Here is a 17,525-nt window from a genome sequence, read left to right as displayed (position 1 = left end):
TCATTACAAAAATGTGTTAAGGGGTCAGTGGAGTTTATTTTACAATTAAAGAGTCCCTAGCCTCAAAATGTTTAAGTAACCCTGGTTTAGTTTATGGATTCAGCAAAATGATAGCTGAATTTTTCTATTTACTTCCATTCTTATACCCTCAGAAAAAAGTAAAACCTGAGATTTTACCTTATAAACAATACAAAACAAAACAATAACTAACAGCTAGTTAGCCAAATCAGAGCCTTGCGCTTGCACTATGCTTGGCTAAGCTACTTTTCTTATAGTTTGTCTGGATCACATTTTAACTAATAACAGCCGAGAAAAGTATGATGACACAGAAATCATCAAAACATCAACATTTTAATCAAAAATATATTAGAATTTATTTAACCCTTCTTAATTGCATCTCTTTTGTTGCTACGCTACTAGCTATCTTAGCAGAACTTGAATTAGCATCAAAGACATTATTTTCTATGGGAGCAGAAAACAACATGGTAATATATTTACCTGTGAATAATATAATTAGTCATTCAGTGAGTAAGATATAAGTGTGGTATCTTAGAAAGTCTGTTCAGAGGTTCATTGTAAGCCATATTGTCTGTGGTTGTGTTTTATGGAGGAGGCAGTGTAGTATCTTACATAAGAACATCTCACTGTACTGCTAATCTGACTAATATAATACATATGAATGGATTTGTGTTGCTGAGTGACCGTGTGTGGGAAGTGCTTTTGCAATGTTATGAAATAAAAGTGGCCGCAATCAGGCTTTGTGCTCGGAGGCGAAGATTTGTATCAGATAAACGTAGATAAGGTTTCTGCTCTATGTAATTTAGCAGTAGTTAGATGGGTGGCTATATCTTTATTGGAGAATGATGAAAGAGACAGAGACAGCAGCTAAATGGCTCCTATATAACTCATGCAAATAGGAAAAATGTTTAGCAGATAAAAGTCACACCAAATAGTAAAATGGCTGAAATAATTTTTTTGATGAAATTTTCATCTACATGAAATTGTTCTGTATTAAGCCTTACAATTTGATTAAAAACTACATTTTATTCATTGAGACTTCAGTGTCTAACTCTCATACATAAATGTCAAAATGATCATCATTCATAATGACTACAGACAAAAGATCATTCTGCTGCTGATTATTAATAATAGGAAATACTATATGTTTCTAGAAATTATTAGGCACTATGAAGATTAGCTGGTTCTTCCTGAACATGGTTTCCATTTGCTGTTTTAAACTGCCCGAGCTCCACACTCTGGTTTTGAGCATATCAGATTAGAGGTATTGCGTTTACAGTGATTATGTTATGCCTGTGGTTGTTCTTGTTCCTACAGGACTCGCTGTTTCACTGCAGTTGCTTCACGGAGACTTGGAGCAGATACAGAAGGAATACATGCGTCTCTTCACACGCAACGTCTCCATCACAAGGAGACTTGGCTTCTCCGATATCATCATGCCAGGTGAGATAAAAGCTTTTTGGAGGCATCATGTGAACAGCATTATGTTTTTTTTTTATTTTAATTTAACTTCATGTGTCGTTAAATATTATGCTGTAACTCAGTGCAGGGTCATATGCAGGACTCTGAGGTCTAATAAAATAAAAATAGGTTTACTCTGAGCAGATCCAGTATTTTAATGTTTTCCTTTGTGTCTGCTTCCATTCTGTTTTGTTTTTAATCAAGAAGTGGATTTATGAACAATTTGAAGGCACTAGACTGTAGTCAGGGAACAGTGACACTACGCTGTAACAGCAGGACAGCAGAGAATATGTGGTACACCAGTGCTAAATGAATTAGTTTTCCAAAAATTACATTTACAATTTTCCCTTTAATGTAGTTGATCTGCCAAGTTTGGTTTCAAGATTTAAGCTACAAGGCTCATATTGGTTATAAGTAATGAAAGCATAGTATGTCAGCTACATCATTTTGGTCTTGTGCAAAAAAAGGCACATAACAGACATGCCTTAACTAAGATTTAATTTTCATTTTAATGTAATTTCTTTAATGTAATATTCAGGTATTTTTGTAATTTGCTTTTGCAAATTCTTGTGCAAATGCAGACTTCTTATGAGGCTTCTCATGAGTCTCATGTATACAGTAGCAATGATAAAATACTATTGTCTATTGAATGTTGCCATTATATATATGCATTTTTAGAATTTTATTTTTTCATGTCTCATGAGATGTGTCTCTTAGCATGTCGTATATTCTGTCTATCCACACGTTTGTCCACAATTTACATGTCTTTATTGGTTTTCACACCCTCCGATGGCTCACACGGGACTTGCCTCAGCTTGTGTTGAGTGATTAGAGGTCATGCTCGGATTTGGTGTTAGACAGAGTGACTTTATTGGGGTGAAAGGTGCCAATAGTTATTATACATCATGAAAGACAGCTTTGAACTCACTTATAATCTGAGAGGAAAATAGTGAATTGTGATGTTTAAATGATATGAAACACTGTTGAATACAGCCTTGTGTATTTAATATGTTTAAATGAAGCATTGTGGAAAATGAGTGGCTTGTAATCTATTACAGATCAGGAATAGTATAATAAGCTTACTTAACGTACTTACACTTAGAGTGCAATATTTTAAATAATATATACAATATAATACAATTATTCTAGCTGTAATAATAAGTTACAGTGGTTATAGTTTGTAGTGTAATTTGCTTAACATTTATTTTATTGTTTCTATACTGCAAACGTAAATGCAAATGTTTCTAAGCAGATGAATAAAGCAATCTATTAAAGAGAAACGTAAAACAGTTTAGTTAACTTGGGCATTCAAAATGCATATAAGCATATTTACATCACTATAAACAAGCAAAATTCAGCTGGTATGAGAATGTTCAAGAGTGCCGTCGCTGTCCTGTTTTTCTTTGTAAAAAGGATTTAAGCTTTTACAGTAAGCTCTGGTATTAGCATTGTTATCATAATTATCATTTTAAGCCACATGATAGCTGCTTGAAATCCAAGTTATAACACTATAAACATTTTTAAAAAATTTTGTCTAATACTGATTAATGAGAATGGTCAAGGATGCCTTCGCTGTCCTGTTTGTCTTTGTAATGAAAATTGTATCGACTTGATATTGCAGTTTTGTACTGTATGATGGTACAGTACTTTACCAGCCGATATGCAGTTAGTTACTGTATAAAATATGCCATGATATCACAGTGTACTATTTTATTCTGCTTAATAAGTCACAGTTATAGATGTTAAGCTAGATTTATAAATGAATGAGGCAAATATAATCTCGTCTGAGCACTGTAAATATAAATGTTGTTGGTTTTGGCTGCAGGTGAGATCAGGAACGACCTCTACGTGACCCTGGAGAGAGGGGAGTTTGAGAAAGGAGGGAAGAGCGTGGCGAGGAACGTGGAGGTCACTGTGTATCTGCTGGGAGCTGATGGCCAGGTACTGAAGGTAAAACATACTACAGGAATATGCGCAGGAATCTGTCTATCTGAGAACACATTCAGGAAATTGACTAACATATTGATTGCTTCCTCTCACCCCTTCTTTCTGTTTCTGCATTTATTCACGTTTACATTTACAGCATTTAGCAGACGCCCTTATCCAGAGCAACTTACAGAAACGCTTTATAGTCTCTATCAAAAACACACCCTCATGCTACTTCACTAGGTCAGGGACTAAAAGTGCCATTAGTCTACAAACCCTGTTGGAGAGGTTAGTACAGTATATGTTTTGCTCTCTTTCTCTCTTTGGTAGGGTCTGGTGTTTTCAGGTTCAGGTGAGCCTGGGATGGATGAGTTCCACTCGTTTGTCCTGTATCACAGTAACAGTCCTCGCTGGTCAGAGCAGATCAAGCTGTGTGTTCCTCCAGAGCTGTTCAGACTCGCTCACCTGCGCTTCGAGTTCAGACACTGCTCCAGTAAGAGCTCACACTCCGTGACTTTACCAAAATTAATAATAAAGTCAGTGGATACAACATGAGGCAAACAAGAGTGAGAGTAAATAAAAACAGAATAATAAAATTTGATTTAAAAAACCAGAAGAATCACATAATCACATAATTTATCGATACACACAATTTATAGTTTGAAGAATTTATTGATTCATTACAGTACTACTGTTTCTAACTAGGAATTCTAGGTTTTAAAGTAATAGTAATCCTACTGAATGGTATGCATTAATCGCAGACTCAGTAACTATTCCCAATTTAGTATATACAAGGATGTATTTAATAGATACACCGATTCTTCAGTATGCTTGATTGAGTCTCTGCTTTACTTTGATATGCGCTGTTATGTTAGAAACTTTCATGTAATTACTGTTCTTAGTGTTCAGATAAAAAGGTGACACTAAAGGTCTTGCTTTCTGATCTTTCAGCGAAGGAGAAGGGAGAGAAGAAGCTGTTTGGTTTCTCATTTGTGCCGCTCATGCAGGAGGACGGAAGAACGCTGCCCGATGGCATGCATGAACTCATCGTTCACAAGGTATAGTGTGGATGTGGATGTGCATATTTGTATTAAAGGAATACTCCAGTCTTTTTCAAACTACTCTTTATCTACTGTAGTGTGTGTGTGATTAGTACAGACAAAAATTCTAACGTTTCCTTGCACTGGGAAAAGACTGAAAACACTGTTTACTGTGTATCATTTATAATGGAGGTCTAGGGGCAGTTGTTGGGATGCAAATAAATATTTGGGTATTATGTGTTTTTGTCAAGGATGCTTTCCTGAATTCCTAAGTCAAGGATATTTGTAAAAAATAATCTCAAAATCTGTATAAATCCCACTTTCAGAGATGGAACTACTGCTTCAGGAGGAAGAGTTTATGGTCGTATGTTTGCTTAATGTTACTTAATGTTAGTTCGATGTAGTTCAAAGTAAACAGGAAGTGCTTACTTTCCGGTTAGTCTGATGGTGGTGGAAACCTTCGTATGCAACTGGAATTATTTTTTACTTCAGTGCTGGAAAGTTGGATAAAACTCCTATTTCCGATAAGACTTTCTATTACACTTATCAACTGAGTTCAACAGGTGCCCTTAGACTTCTGTTATAAGTGAGTAAACAGTTTTTTTTTTTACTTTTCTCATTACAGGGAAATGATTAGAAATTCTTTATGGTGATTGCACATACAGTACAGATGTGGTGGATAGAAATTATGTTGAAAAACCTCTGGAGTATCCCTTTAATGCTCACCCTTTTTCCTGTTAGTGTGAAGAGACTGCAAACCTGCAGGACTTGTCTCGCTACCTCAAGCTGCCGTTCTCTAAAGCCAGTCTACAGCCTGGCACCAACCAGACCATGAAGAGCAGCAAAGAGTCCTTCTGGATCCTCTCGACACTTTGCTCCACCAAACTCACGCAGAACGGTACTGATCACGAACCTCCCTTTGGGTGGAATTAAGATCATTTGTTTGGACCAACAATGGCAGTAGCAGTGTTATCAATATCAGCAGAATAGATTATTGTTTATATAATTATATGTTTGAGTAAATTGCGTAGTATAGGCTTGTCTGAGAAAGGTGCAGAGTGCTTGAATTTGCTGTTCATAAGGTTTATGGAACATTACGTCATCTCTAATAAGCTTAACACCACTTCAATCTTGTGCAGTAATTGGACTCCATAATCACAAACCTTCTCTTGACCTTTAATTTCTGACCTTTGTGTTATTTATGGATCTGCTCTCTGTGTGAATGGTGCACATGAAAGAGTGTGTGTGATGGGGGGGTGGCTGCATGCTGATCGCACACCTGCATCTGTTGACCTTGGAGCTCAATCCAATAAGTCCAGCAGCTGGGCTCCGATCAGCACATAAACACTGCATACTGAAGCAAAAACACCCAGGCTTTGACAAAAACAGTGCAAAGCAGTGTGTGTGATGCAAAGAATAAAAAACAATGAGATGTGCTTTTATGGGAAAATAATCAATGATGTGGCCTGACACGATTATTTTCCTGTTACAGCACATCCTGCAGTGTTTTACTCCTCTTGTACGACAACAATTTACCAATGCTAACAATTACTCTTTAGTAAAGAATAGCATGCCATATTTTTTATCTGTTTATAGTTACATTTAATTTAAGATAATTATCTTATTACAGCTATAAACCGTCGTTCCTTCCGTTCCTCTCTTGAAGTTAATAAAACAAAAGCTAATCCATCCTGAAGAATTTCTTATGTCTGAAAAAATTTAAGAAACAAGTTTACCTCTGATTGTTACTAAGCACTGACACTGGAGACTCCTTACATAAATGCCAAATAAACATCTCACATTATACATCCACTATACAGTGTAAGTCCCTGCAAAGTCGTTGTTGGTACTATAGAATCAGTAACATATTAGGAGAAGTGCATTAATACATAAAACCTGTGATTTGCCTTGTAGTCGACAATACAGTCAGAGCTGCTGTTATAGAAAATTAATCAGCACCTTCTGACCAATCAGAATCGCTGTGACATAATGAATGATATTACAGTTCAGGGAATGTATGATCATGTGACATGGTTCAACGAGTGATCCATAGAAGTATTGTGGCAGATTTCAGTCCCGGAAGGCTGCAGCTGTGCAGGGTTTAGTGATTTCCCAGCTTTAAGCCTCCTGTGTGATATATGATCCATGGCTGAAGCTATGTTTTCATCACATTTATGGCATGATTTATATTTCAGATGTTGTTTTATATCAATCTGCAGGTGACATGTTGGATTTGCTGAAGTGGAGAACCCATCCGGACCGGATCATGGACGGCTTGACCAAACTGAAGGACATGGATGGCACAGAGATAGTTAAGGTAAAATGGTTTTTTATGACGTTGATCCTTCTGCAGATTCCTTCAAAACCTTCAAGATTTAATTGAACATGCAGTCAATCACAGTTTTACATCTATTATCAAATATTTATGTTGAATATGTTTGTTGGTACAACTTGAGTTGGCTCCATTGGGAAAACTGGCTCAGTGCTCTAGTGAAATTCGTCTGCTAGGATTTATAACATTAGCAGTCTAAGTGCCATTCATTAACCTTTTGTGCATCTTGTGGTCATTCAGCTGACAATTTCCTTATTATTAGCAGAGAGGACATCTGGAATTAGTAAAACTCAGAGCATCAGTAAGATCAGATGTTAACAGTTTACCAGCATTATTAGAAACGCTACATGTTGTATCTCTTTCTTTCCCTCTTGCTCTGTTTTTGCTCCAAAGGAAATATCAACTTTTTAGCCAAACACACGTTGACCGAAAACAGTATAAATCTCCAAAAGCGCAGAGTATTTGAATGGAATGCAGTCTGGTTCGCTTTTACGTTGCCTGTCATACAAACAAGCAAAGAAAAAAAAACCTCTTTACTTTCCATAAATTCTCCTTGTTGCGATGTTTATAAACCTCTTTTGTCTGTTTGTGTCTCTGTTTCAGTTTTTGCAGGACACCTTGGACACGCTGTTTGCCGTGTTAGACGAGAGCCCGCAGAGATACGGACTGAAAGTGTTTGACTGCCTGGTAAGACACATGTTTACAGCTACGCCGTCTCAGATCTCCTGTTTTCACAGGAATGTTTTGTGATTTGGATTTTAATGACCATTCTTTTTTTATTCTTCTCAACTGCTGTGTTGCTGTGGTTACCTGCTGAATACAAATGCCAACCAAATATATTTAATTGCATGGCACCATGGCAGGGGTTGCATTATAACTGTTTGAGCTTTGAAAGCTATTTCAGCTCACTCCTTGGTGTCATGATACACTGTACACTGTTTTTAGAGCCGCAGATGGAGCATTAGAGGCTAAGACTAAATGTAGGCTAATAGTCTAATTAACGCAACATATCGTAATTAAATATTAACGCACTCCCACAAGAGTAAAACTCCGATTAATTCTCGACATCTTTGACTGGTTAATGTGGGTTATCATGTTTGGAGAAAGAGTGTTCTTAGATCTTGTTATGACAGTGTATAGATCTCTTATAGATCTCAGAAGGATAAATTAAGGCACACTATATATATATATCCCTTAGTTACAGTTCATTATTTCTGTTGATACAACTGTTTCAAAAGAAATTTCATCTGTTATTTCACTACATTTAATTATACACACATCCCACATACATATGTAACAGACTATGCATTTACTCTTTGCATCAAAAAAATCTGAGATTTGGCTTATAAAATATTAATATATGTAAACTAATGTATGCAAACATCCAATCCACAACCCACGGAGTGTACTGAGTGGCTGAATTGTAAATAAATTTCGGAAATGTGGTGCGATGCACTTTTAACAATTCACTGGATGACTGGTAAAAAGTGTTCATTTCTACCCAAGTTGCCAGATTTGTACATTTTAATTCCACTGGTATGGAAACAAATATTGCTCTCAAATCTTCATTCATTTTCACTTGCTATAAAGGAGCAATTAAAGGAGTTAATGTGAGTTTTTTTTTTAAAACTAAATCTTTATATGCATCTGCAGCAAATCTTTTCAGTGAGTTTTTTTTTTTAAACTAAATCTTTATATGCATCTGCAGCAAATATGGAATCATCACATATTAAAAATATTGACATCTATTGAGAAAAGAGTGAAAATTTATATGAAATTTATGTAATACTCTCCTATAATGCCAGTCTAAGGGCAGTTGTTTGGTCATTTGTCCTTTCAGAGAAGGGGCTACGTTTTAAAGGGAGGACTATGTGGTTATACATTACTAAGAGAGTTGTGTGTGTCTGACGGAGCATCAGTGCTGGGGTACTCCTTTAAACACAGTGAACGTTTGGTGGAAAGCTGAACCATGTCGGTTTCCTCTGCAGGTGCACGTCATCAATTTGCTGCAGGACAGTAAATTCCAGCACTTCAAACCTGTCATGGACAACTACATTGAGAATCATTTTGCAGGCGCTTTGTCTTACAGGTGAGCACTTGGATGACTTGTGTTTTATTTATTTGGTTGAGGATAACTGGGGTTTATCTGAGAATTTCACAGGAAAGACCTATTTTTACATTTTGAAAAATATATTTTGTGTAATAGGTTCATATGTATGCCTTATTTAAAAATTATAACTAATCAGGTTGAATGGTGTTTATTTATTGATAACCAATTCTGGATCCTTTTGCTGCAGGCCAGCATTGTAAATTTAATAGCTATCTGTTTAAAGCTGTTTTTCTATGGAGGAATTCTGCCAAATATTGACATATATTGTGTTCCAGATTTTAAGAGCATAAAAAGGCAGCTTCCCCATTTTCCTTGCGTTTTACATTTTGGGAAGTGTTATTAGGCAGCACCTGATCTTAAGACTCTATTCAGAGCACTGTTATATATTCAGAGATGTAACCAGGTGATAAATCATTAAGGACTGAAATATCCAATAAAATAACTTTGAAATTAGTTAAAAATGAAATGGGCAACAAAGTGTAGTGATGTTTTGTTGGCTTGCTTTACTGGTGTGTAAAGTAAATGGCTGCAGCAATTTGAACAAGTTGTAGCCTGTCTACTCCAGTAAACAACGTGTTATGAAGTAAGATAGGATAACAGCAAAAAAAAAATAAAGTCATCAGACAACAGCGAAATAGAAATATCATTTTCACCCTCATCAAAAATAATCCGAAATCTATGAACATGCTCCCAACCCTTCACACCTCACCACCTTCTCAGTGTAAACTGCTATAGTGTGACCTACATTTGCATATTGAAACATGATTGACTCTTATATTTTATGACACAGTAACATGATTGATTTGATCCTGAGCTCAGGTTATTGTCTGTACTAAATCTTTTCTCCCTGGTTTCCTCCAGTTCTCCAGTTTCCTCCCACTTCCCATAAACTGTCCCAAATGCTCTTTACACACTTCTTTAAACTATTGATCTGATAATGGCATTATTATTATTGATTACTATTGCAATGTAGGTTACCCACAGCTACATGAGTGTGTGTGTGTGTGTGTGTGTGTGTTGTAGTCTTTCTGTCTATGTGTCTTTAGTATGTGTGTAAGCTGAGTGTGTTTGATTGCTTTTTGTCTCCTAATCTGTTTCAGTCTTCTCATAAGACATTATTTTTTAAAAGGAATACTCTGGTGTTTTTCAACCTAACCTCTATGTACAGAATCTGACGCATGTGTGTGAGGACTACAAACAGGATTTTCAACACGTTTCCTTGTAGCAAGAAAACAAAAACTTGAAATTCAGTTATAATGGATGGTCTGCTTAATTTTTCAAAATGTTTCCAATATGTGACTATATGCAAAACCACCCTAACAGTAAAGGTCTTACAATAGGAGACACATGAGAGAATGTCTTATCCAAGCTGTTCTTATGGAGCAATAGAGTCAAAAGTTATAGTACTAGTAGATTATTTATTTTTTTATTATTTATAGTCTAGTATTATAGTATAGTAGATTATTTATAGTACACTTTCCTGAAGCGTTCAAAACTAATTCTTACATCTTAGTCTGATTTCTGAGGGACAAATATTACGTGTGTAGAGCTTCATTTATAGCTTTGACTGAAGAAACCACGAATGTGCGCTAAAAAATATATATTTTTTTTTTATAAAACACATTGATGCACCAACAACTGCCCTTAGACTTCATTATAACTGAATCGTTGTCAGTTCTTTTCTCAATGCAGAGAAACGTCAGAATTCTTGTCTGTAGTAATCACACATACGCTACAGATGTGATAGATAGAAATGTGGTTGAAAAACGCTAGAGTATTGCTTTAATACTGCCTTATACTTGCCTTCTTCCTCCATTCTTTCCATTCTCTCTATCTTAATCATTCCATTCTGTAATAACTTTCATTCTTCATGTTCTTCTCTTTCTTCATTTCATCATTTTCATTCTTCACATGTTCCATGTTCCCTGTTCCCTGTTTCCGCACCTTCACCCTTCCAGCCGAGGCTTTATGTGCGTGTCAGCAGGGGAGCTTGTGGTGTGTGTTAGTGTGGGGGTGTGTGTTGGTGGTGTGTAGGATGAGACTTGGTAATGCAGTAGAAGCATCATGTTCTCACGTGTGTGTGTGTGTGTGTGTGTGTGTTTGTGTGTGGATGTGGGGGAGGTGTGATTTACTCCTTCATATGCTGCTACCTATCACCAGTCTGTCTTTCAACAGATAATTTTCTCACTCTCTCTTCCATCTCTCTTGAAATTCTCATCTCTGTTTCTCTCCTCTTTTTCACATTTGTTCTCCTCCTCTCTTTATCTTTTGCTCTCTTCTCTCTCTCTGCCTTATCAACACTAACTCTTTTCTTTCTCTGTTCCTCCCCGTCATTCCCTCCTTCTTGACTTCTCTATTTTCAATGTTTCTTTCTCCTCCCTTTCTCACTCTCCCTTTCCTTCCTTTTTTTAACCGTTCCTTTCTGTCTCTCTCCCTCTCTCTCTTTCTCCCACTCCTTCTCCATCACTCCAACTCTTTTCCTCTCATTCTACCTCCTTCCCTATTGCACACCTTCTCCCTCCTTCTTCCTCAATTTGGTCAATTTATCCCTTTTCTCTTGCTTATTAGATGCTCTCCTTCTTTCTCTCTTTTACTTTCCTTTTTTGTTCCTTTCTCTCTTTCTTGCTTGTTTCTTTCCTGCTCCCTTCTCTATCGCTCTACTCTGTTTTCACTCTTCTTGTCCTTCCTTCTCTCTCTTTCTCTAGCTAACTCAACTGCTCTCCTCGCTCTTTTTTCAATGCGCTGTTCCTCTCTTACCCTCTCTCTGTCTTTTTTTCCCCTTTTCTCTTTTTTCTCTCTCCTCAATCTTTCTTGCTCTCTCTCCTTGCCTATTGGTATATTTTCACTCTCCTTTCCTTCTCTAACTCTCAATTCCTCCTTTTCCCTTCTTTCTGTCTTACGTTTCTCTTTCTCTCTATTCTTGCTTTACTTTTGACTTTCCTCTTGTCTCTATTCTCCCCATACTTTCTGTCTCTTCTACCTTCCCAATTTCACTATCTCTCTATCTCTCTCTCCCCCCCCAGTCTTTTGAATTTCTTTTTTTTACTTGGTTGTTAGTTCAGACTGTAGCTGAGATAAACACAGGAATCATTTTCTTTAATCCTCTAATGAGGTAAAATAATGACTTTTAGTGGTACACTATGCTCCTTTCTTGCACTGGCCATACACACACACACACACACGCACACACACACACACTGTGAGCTCATGTATCTGGAAGAGGGTAGATATTGCCGTCCTCCGAGTGTGTTACGCTGCTCTGTGAGGTAGCATGAGCAGCAGTTTGAAAAGTTGCAGAAGTTGGCTTCACGTGTCTTGAAAGAAGAACGTGTTAGGTTCACCCTCCCTTCACCCATGTGGTAAGTTAGCTAGTGCATGGGAATTGGCAGGACCAAACTGGTTGAAAAAATGGAGAGAAAAAACAAAAACAATCTCAGTTTTCTAATTTATTTCTCATATTAATTTCTGCTTCCAATTTACTACATCAGCACACAAAAAATAAATTAAAGAATAACGATTATTATTGAATTATTTTTGTGACTGTTTCATTCACTTGTGTTTTTGCCCAGTAAAAAATATCATACTATTTCTAGTTCATCTTGCAAGAATACAGAGAACTTTCCCTGTGTAAATATAGACGCACCCTTTTAAATTAACTGTCTGATCCTGAATAACCCTGAACCCTTATAACCCCATTTTGAGAACCGTCATGGAAAAGTTCATTTAGAGAGTTTCTTTTTCCCAGACTGTAGGTGAGAGATTTCCATTATTACAGCTGAATTGCTGAAACAGTAGAAAACTTTGAAAATATGCAGTGACACACTTTCTCTAAGTGATCTGGTGCTTTGTGTTTAATTACAGACTAGTTTGAATTTGTATTTAATCAGAGGGGATAAAAAGTGGTGCTACCCCAGTCTTCAAATAAAAGCAAATCCCTCCTTTTTAGAAAAAGCCAGAATTCCCCGTAAGAAGAAAAGTGCTCTTCTGGGTCTCAGAATGAGCCTTCCTACTCACACAGACCCAGATTTTTATCTGATTACAAACTCCCAGATTCCCAAAAACAACACAGCGGTGGAATATTTCTTTTCTGTCAGATTATACCGTTATATTTTTAGCGCTCACCTTCTCTCAGGCACTCAGGCTGAAAATTGCACTCACTTTTTCTGACAAAGGCTCAAGCGGATAATTCCCCGGAGACACATTTGTATCGTCAAACAGTTCAAAGAGTTTGTCGGAGGGAGCGTTTCTGGGTGAATGACGCCATGCTGCAGAACAGTTTTGCTCACAGACTATTTCTGGGCTTCAACCTGGGATCCATGAGGCAGAAAGGAAATACGCATTGCTGCTGCTGCCACTAAAAATTACATCAACAGGGGCATGAGGTGTAATTTTTCCACTTTAAACTCCAAGCAGTTTTCTTCTTAATTCTGCACAAGTGCTGTATAATTTGGATATTATTCATAAATGCAGTCAAACTGTGCTCTAACATTTTGGATTCTGCTCAAGTTTTGCCTAAGCTTCACACGTTTCTGCTGTCGGTATGTAATATTAGACTCTTTCTAGTTTATCATGCAAAATGCTATATTAAGTGCTATTTCAAATGCTTGCAGGGAGTGGGTGGAACTCTTATAGTTGAATAGACAGAGTTAAGCACCTGCGTAAGTCAAGTCTGAGTACAGAGAACTTTTCTGTAGATGGTACAGAGAACTCTGAAGATGGTCCTTATAGCAAGAACATATGCACTATATTGTCAGTGGACACCTGACCAATCATCATATTATAGACATAGCCCCCCTTTGCTGTTATAATAACCTCCAATCCTCTAGGAAGGTTTTCCACTAGAATTTGGAGTGTGTCCATGGGGATTTGTGTTCATTCAGCCACAAGAGCATTAGTGAGGTCAGGCATTGATGTCGGGCGAGGATGTCTGGGGTGCAGTCAGTGTTCCAGTTCATCCCAAAGGTGTTCAGTGGGGTTGAAGTCAGGGCTCTGTGCAGAACACTTGAGTTCTTCCATGCCAACCTTAACACACCATGTCTTCATGGAGCTCGCTTTGTCCACAGAGACAGTATCATGCTGGAACATGTTTGTAATTCCAGTGAAGGGAAATCTTAATGCTACAGCATACAGAGACATTCTAATGTGCTTCAAACTTTGAGGCAACACCTTGGTTGAAGAACCACATATGAGTGTGATGGTCAGGTGTCCACATACTTTTGACCATATAGTGTATAAACTGCTTTACCTTCCAAACTTACCAGCATTTAATAAAGATTTTATGTAGGCCATGAGGATAAACATCTCGTTAGGATAATTGTGGAAAGGGGTGAAATATATGCAACACTTTGATGAACGATTGTTTAATATTTTTTTGTGTGTAGTTGCTATTTTGTCTCTTTTTGTTTTGTCTGTGGCGCTAATAGTCATCATATTATAGTACAACAGAACACAAACTTCAAATGTTCAAAAACTGTTTGTGTACTCAGATGAAATGTCACCGTGTTCTCTGTGGCACGTTCAGTGCTGTGATGCCGGATTTGTTTTGTGGACCGGAGATACTCCGGCACTGCCAGCAACACCTTAGCAAGCAAGTTTTGATATTTATAAAACACTGTAACTATCTTAAGACCTTTTTTATTTATCCAGCACTTTAGGAGGACTAGCCAGTTTCTTGAGCGGTCTTCTGCTCTTTTCCCTATGAAATTGCACAGCTTTGGCTTTCTCGTTACCTTCACGTCTGAGTCACTGCTGTAGTAAACAGTCTAAATCAGGTGTTCGCGAACCTTTTAAAGTCAGGAACCCCTTTAACTTAATAAAGGTTCCCGGCCCCCTCAGTACAAATTAGGCATTAATTAAATGTCTATAATGAAATGGAAAAGCTTTATTTTCTCTCATTTTTGGATTTTCCACCCACAGATCCCATTTTCATTAAATGTTAACTATTAGATTCTAGTTGACATTTTTATAGGCGTAATAATTTTCATAATGATGGGTTTCCACTAGTGTAACAAAATTAGAAAATCGCTTGGTAGACCCATGGGGGTTCTCTGGACCCCACTTTGAGAACCATGGATCTAAATAGTGTTTCTTTCTCTGATTTAATGGCAGTGAAACATGCAAAATCCCTGTTTTTGATGCAGCATCCATATTTCACATAGAACAAGTTGGTTATCAGTGTTATTATCTTATTGCATATTATGCGCAGTGCAACATTTCAGATTTTAATCAGATTTCAATCTGGCCAACCAGAAACGTGCTTAGCTACTAGTGTAAATGCATGTGGTTAATATCTTATCAGGATACAATGCAGATACAAGACGCCTGAAAAACAGGGTCAAGTGTAAATGGATTCAAAATTTGATGCTTTTTAAAATAAAATTCTGTTTAGAAATACACTGTTTATTATATGTGCTGTGCTACTCGTCATTTTCCAATGTTCTTATCTTGTCCTTATCTTTGTAGAGACCTGATCCGAGTTTTGAAGTGGCATGTGGACAGGATCATCGACGCTGAGCATCACGAGCAGATACAGCAGGTCCTGAAGGTAAAAGTAAAACATCCTTCACCTGCTCTGATGTGTATCACATGTCCTTCTGTATGTCAATTTAAAAAAAAATGAAAAATAATCTATGTAGAATAATTATTTATTTCATTTTTCATGCCTATGAAATGACTGAAAGTGGGTTGTGAATATCTGTAAACTTTGACTCTCATTAAATAATGCCAAGATCTTGGAATAAGCAATTTTGTAAACACCCCCACGTCATCCTGGGATTTCAGTATCTCAATTTGCAGCATTATGATATTCTCAGTGATTTATTTAACAGTTAGTCTCGACAAATTGTAATATGTTACCATAACAACCATAATTGTGTTCATCACATCAGGTTTCTACGTAATCCTTCAGTGAAAGATCACAAACTAAACTTGAAAACATTGCTTCCTAAAGTATATATTATATATACTTATCTATATATACATATAGATAGATAGATAGATAGATTTTTGAGAAACGCTGTTGTAAATTGAAAAACATAAAATTAGTAATTTGTTACCAAATTTTTACCCAAAATCCAGTCTAAACTGCGAGTCAAAAGTGTTTAAACACCTCATATTAACATGTTTTGGTTAAACTTCAAGAAATATACTGAAGTTAAGAATACTCTAGAATTAGAAAATCTGAGAAAGAAATATGTATGCGTTGTGAGAAATGTTTGGGACCTTATTTTATGTGCATTTTATTTTGTTCCTTATTTAATTGCCAATAGTGGGGAATCTGTTACACAACATAAAAAAAACTTTATGTATTCAAAACATTTTGATTGGCAGCATGTATAATCAGGATCAGAAATGTGAGATGAGTTCACCATTTAAAAGTTTCTGAGTTAAGACATGAATCTACGTATTGACACCATACAGCGTAAACTCCGCCCACTCAGTTGCCTTTGAATTAATTTAATATTCTTTCAGGCTCTGTCTCTGTTTCACACATTCATGTTCATACACATGCACAAACATACACAATTTTACATGTATTCACACACATGCAGTCATTCTCACCTCCTGCTGGGTGTGTGTCCTGTTTTTGTGGCTCCTGGCCACTTTTACTAGCCTCCAGTTGTAGCTTGTACCTGTTCCTGTCTACGTTAGTTCACACATCAAGCTCCAGGTTACACTTTTGTGTATTCAGTGAAACATTTATATTTATATTTACATTTGACATTTAATCCATAGTCATTTACAGTTGAGGTGCTCTTGTGGGTTTTGGATCATGCGTAAGGACCCAAGAGTGACAGCTTGGCAGTTTTGGGATTTGAACTCATATCCTTCTAATTAGTAACTGAGCCACTACTTCCAGCAAGTCTTATTTATTGGGCAAAATTACAAAAAAAAAAAATCATGATTTTAACCCTTTATCACGAATATAGTCAACCAACCAAGACATGTTTAATGTCAGACGCTAACGTTTTTTGTACTGGAGCTAAGAGGCTGATGTTGCTAAGAAGTAAAGGAAGATTATAGCTACCGGTTTAGCATTACATGTTTGCCTGAAAATGGGTTTTTCACAGTAATGCTATTTGTTTAAAGTGTGTGTGTGTGTATGTGTGTGTGTGTAGGCTGCGGAGTACCTGTTTAAATACATCGTGCAGTCTCGCAGGCTCTATGCGGCAGCGACTGCGGCACAGGGTGAGGACGAGTTCCGCTGCTCTGTCCACGAGCTCTTCAAATCCGTCCATCTGTTCCTTTCTCATGAGAGCAAAGGAATCAGCCCCGTCACACACACACAGGTAATACACACACACACACACACACCACAGGGTTGCTAGTTTGTCACACACACAGGCAACACACACACCACAGGGCCATCAGCCCTGTCTCTCACAAAAAAGACACACACACACACACACACACACACCAAAGGGGCTAATCACACATCATGGGGGCATTATCCCTGTCTCTCTCACACATACACACACACACCACAGGGGTCTCAGGCTAATCACAGCTCATGGGGGCATTAGCCCTGTCTTTCTCTCACACACATACAAACACACACACACACACACTGACAAACATGTATTACATGGACACAGAGCACAGGGGCATCAGGCCACACACACACACACATTCAGGTGAG

At 37.2% G+C, this 17,525-nt stretch overlaps 1 protein-coding gene across 5 annotated transcripts in view; it reads left to right on the top strand.

Moving 5' to 3' along the window:
- dock4 (dedicator of cytokinesis 4) overlaps positions 1-17,525 on the top strand; it is an 86,260-nt gene that overhangs the window by 38,737 nt on the left and 29,998 nt on the right. For 3 of the 5 annotated variants that reach the window (XM_026946453.3, XM_026946451.3, XM_026946450.3), the window contains 10 exons: positions 1,336-1,461; positions 3,305-3,429; positions 3,736-3,898; positions 4,357-4,463; positions 5,187-5,343; positions 6,665-6,762; positions 7,381-7,464; positions 8,766-8,866; positions 15,350-15,431; positions 17,005-17,175. In XM_026946453.3, coding sequence (XP_026802254.2) covers positions 1,336-1,461; positions 3,305-3,429; positions 3,736-3,898; positions 4,357-4,463; positions 5,187-5,343; positions 6,665-6,762; positions 7,381-7,464; positions 8,766-8,866; positions 15,350-15,431; positions 17,005-17,175 — 1,214 coding nt within the window. The remainder of the gene's footprint in view (positions 1-1,335; positions 1,462-3,304; positions 3,430-3,735; positions 3,899-4,356; positions 4,464-5,186; positions 5,344-6,664; positions 6,763-7,380; positions 7,465-8,765; positions 8,867-15,349; positions 15,432-17,004; positions 17,176-17,525) is intronic. The other 2 variants (XM_053235421.1, XM_026946452.3) reach the window with 1 other exon arrangement.

Source organism: Pangasianodon hypophthalmus, chromosome 7 (genome assembly GCF_027358585.1).
Source record: "Pangasianodon hypophthalmus isolate fPanHyp1 chromosome 7, fPanHyp1.pri, whole genome shotgun sequence".
Lineage (NCBI taxonomy): Eukaryota > Metazoa > Chordata > Actinopteri > Siluriformes > Pangasiidae > Pangasianodon > Pangasianodon hypophthalmus.
The sequence above is the reverse complement of the archived record's forward strand: the minus strand, read 5'-3'. Positions and strand labels throughout refer to the sequence as shown.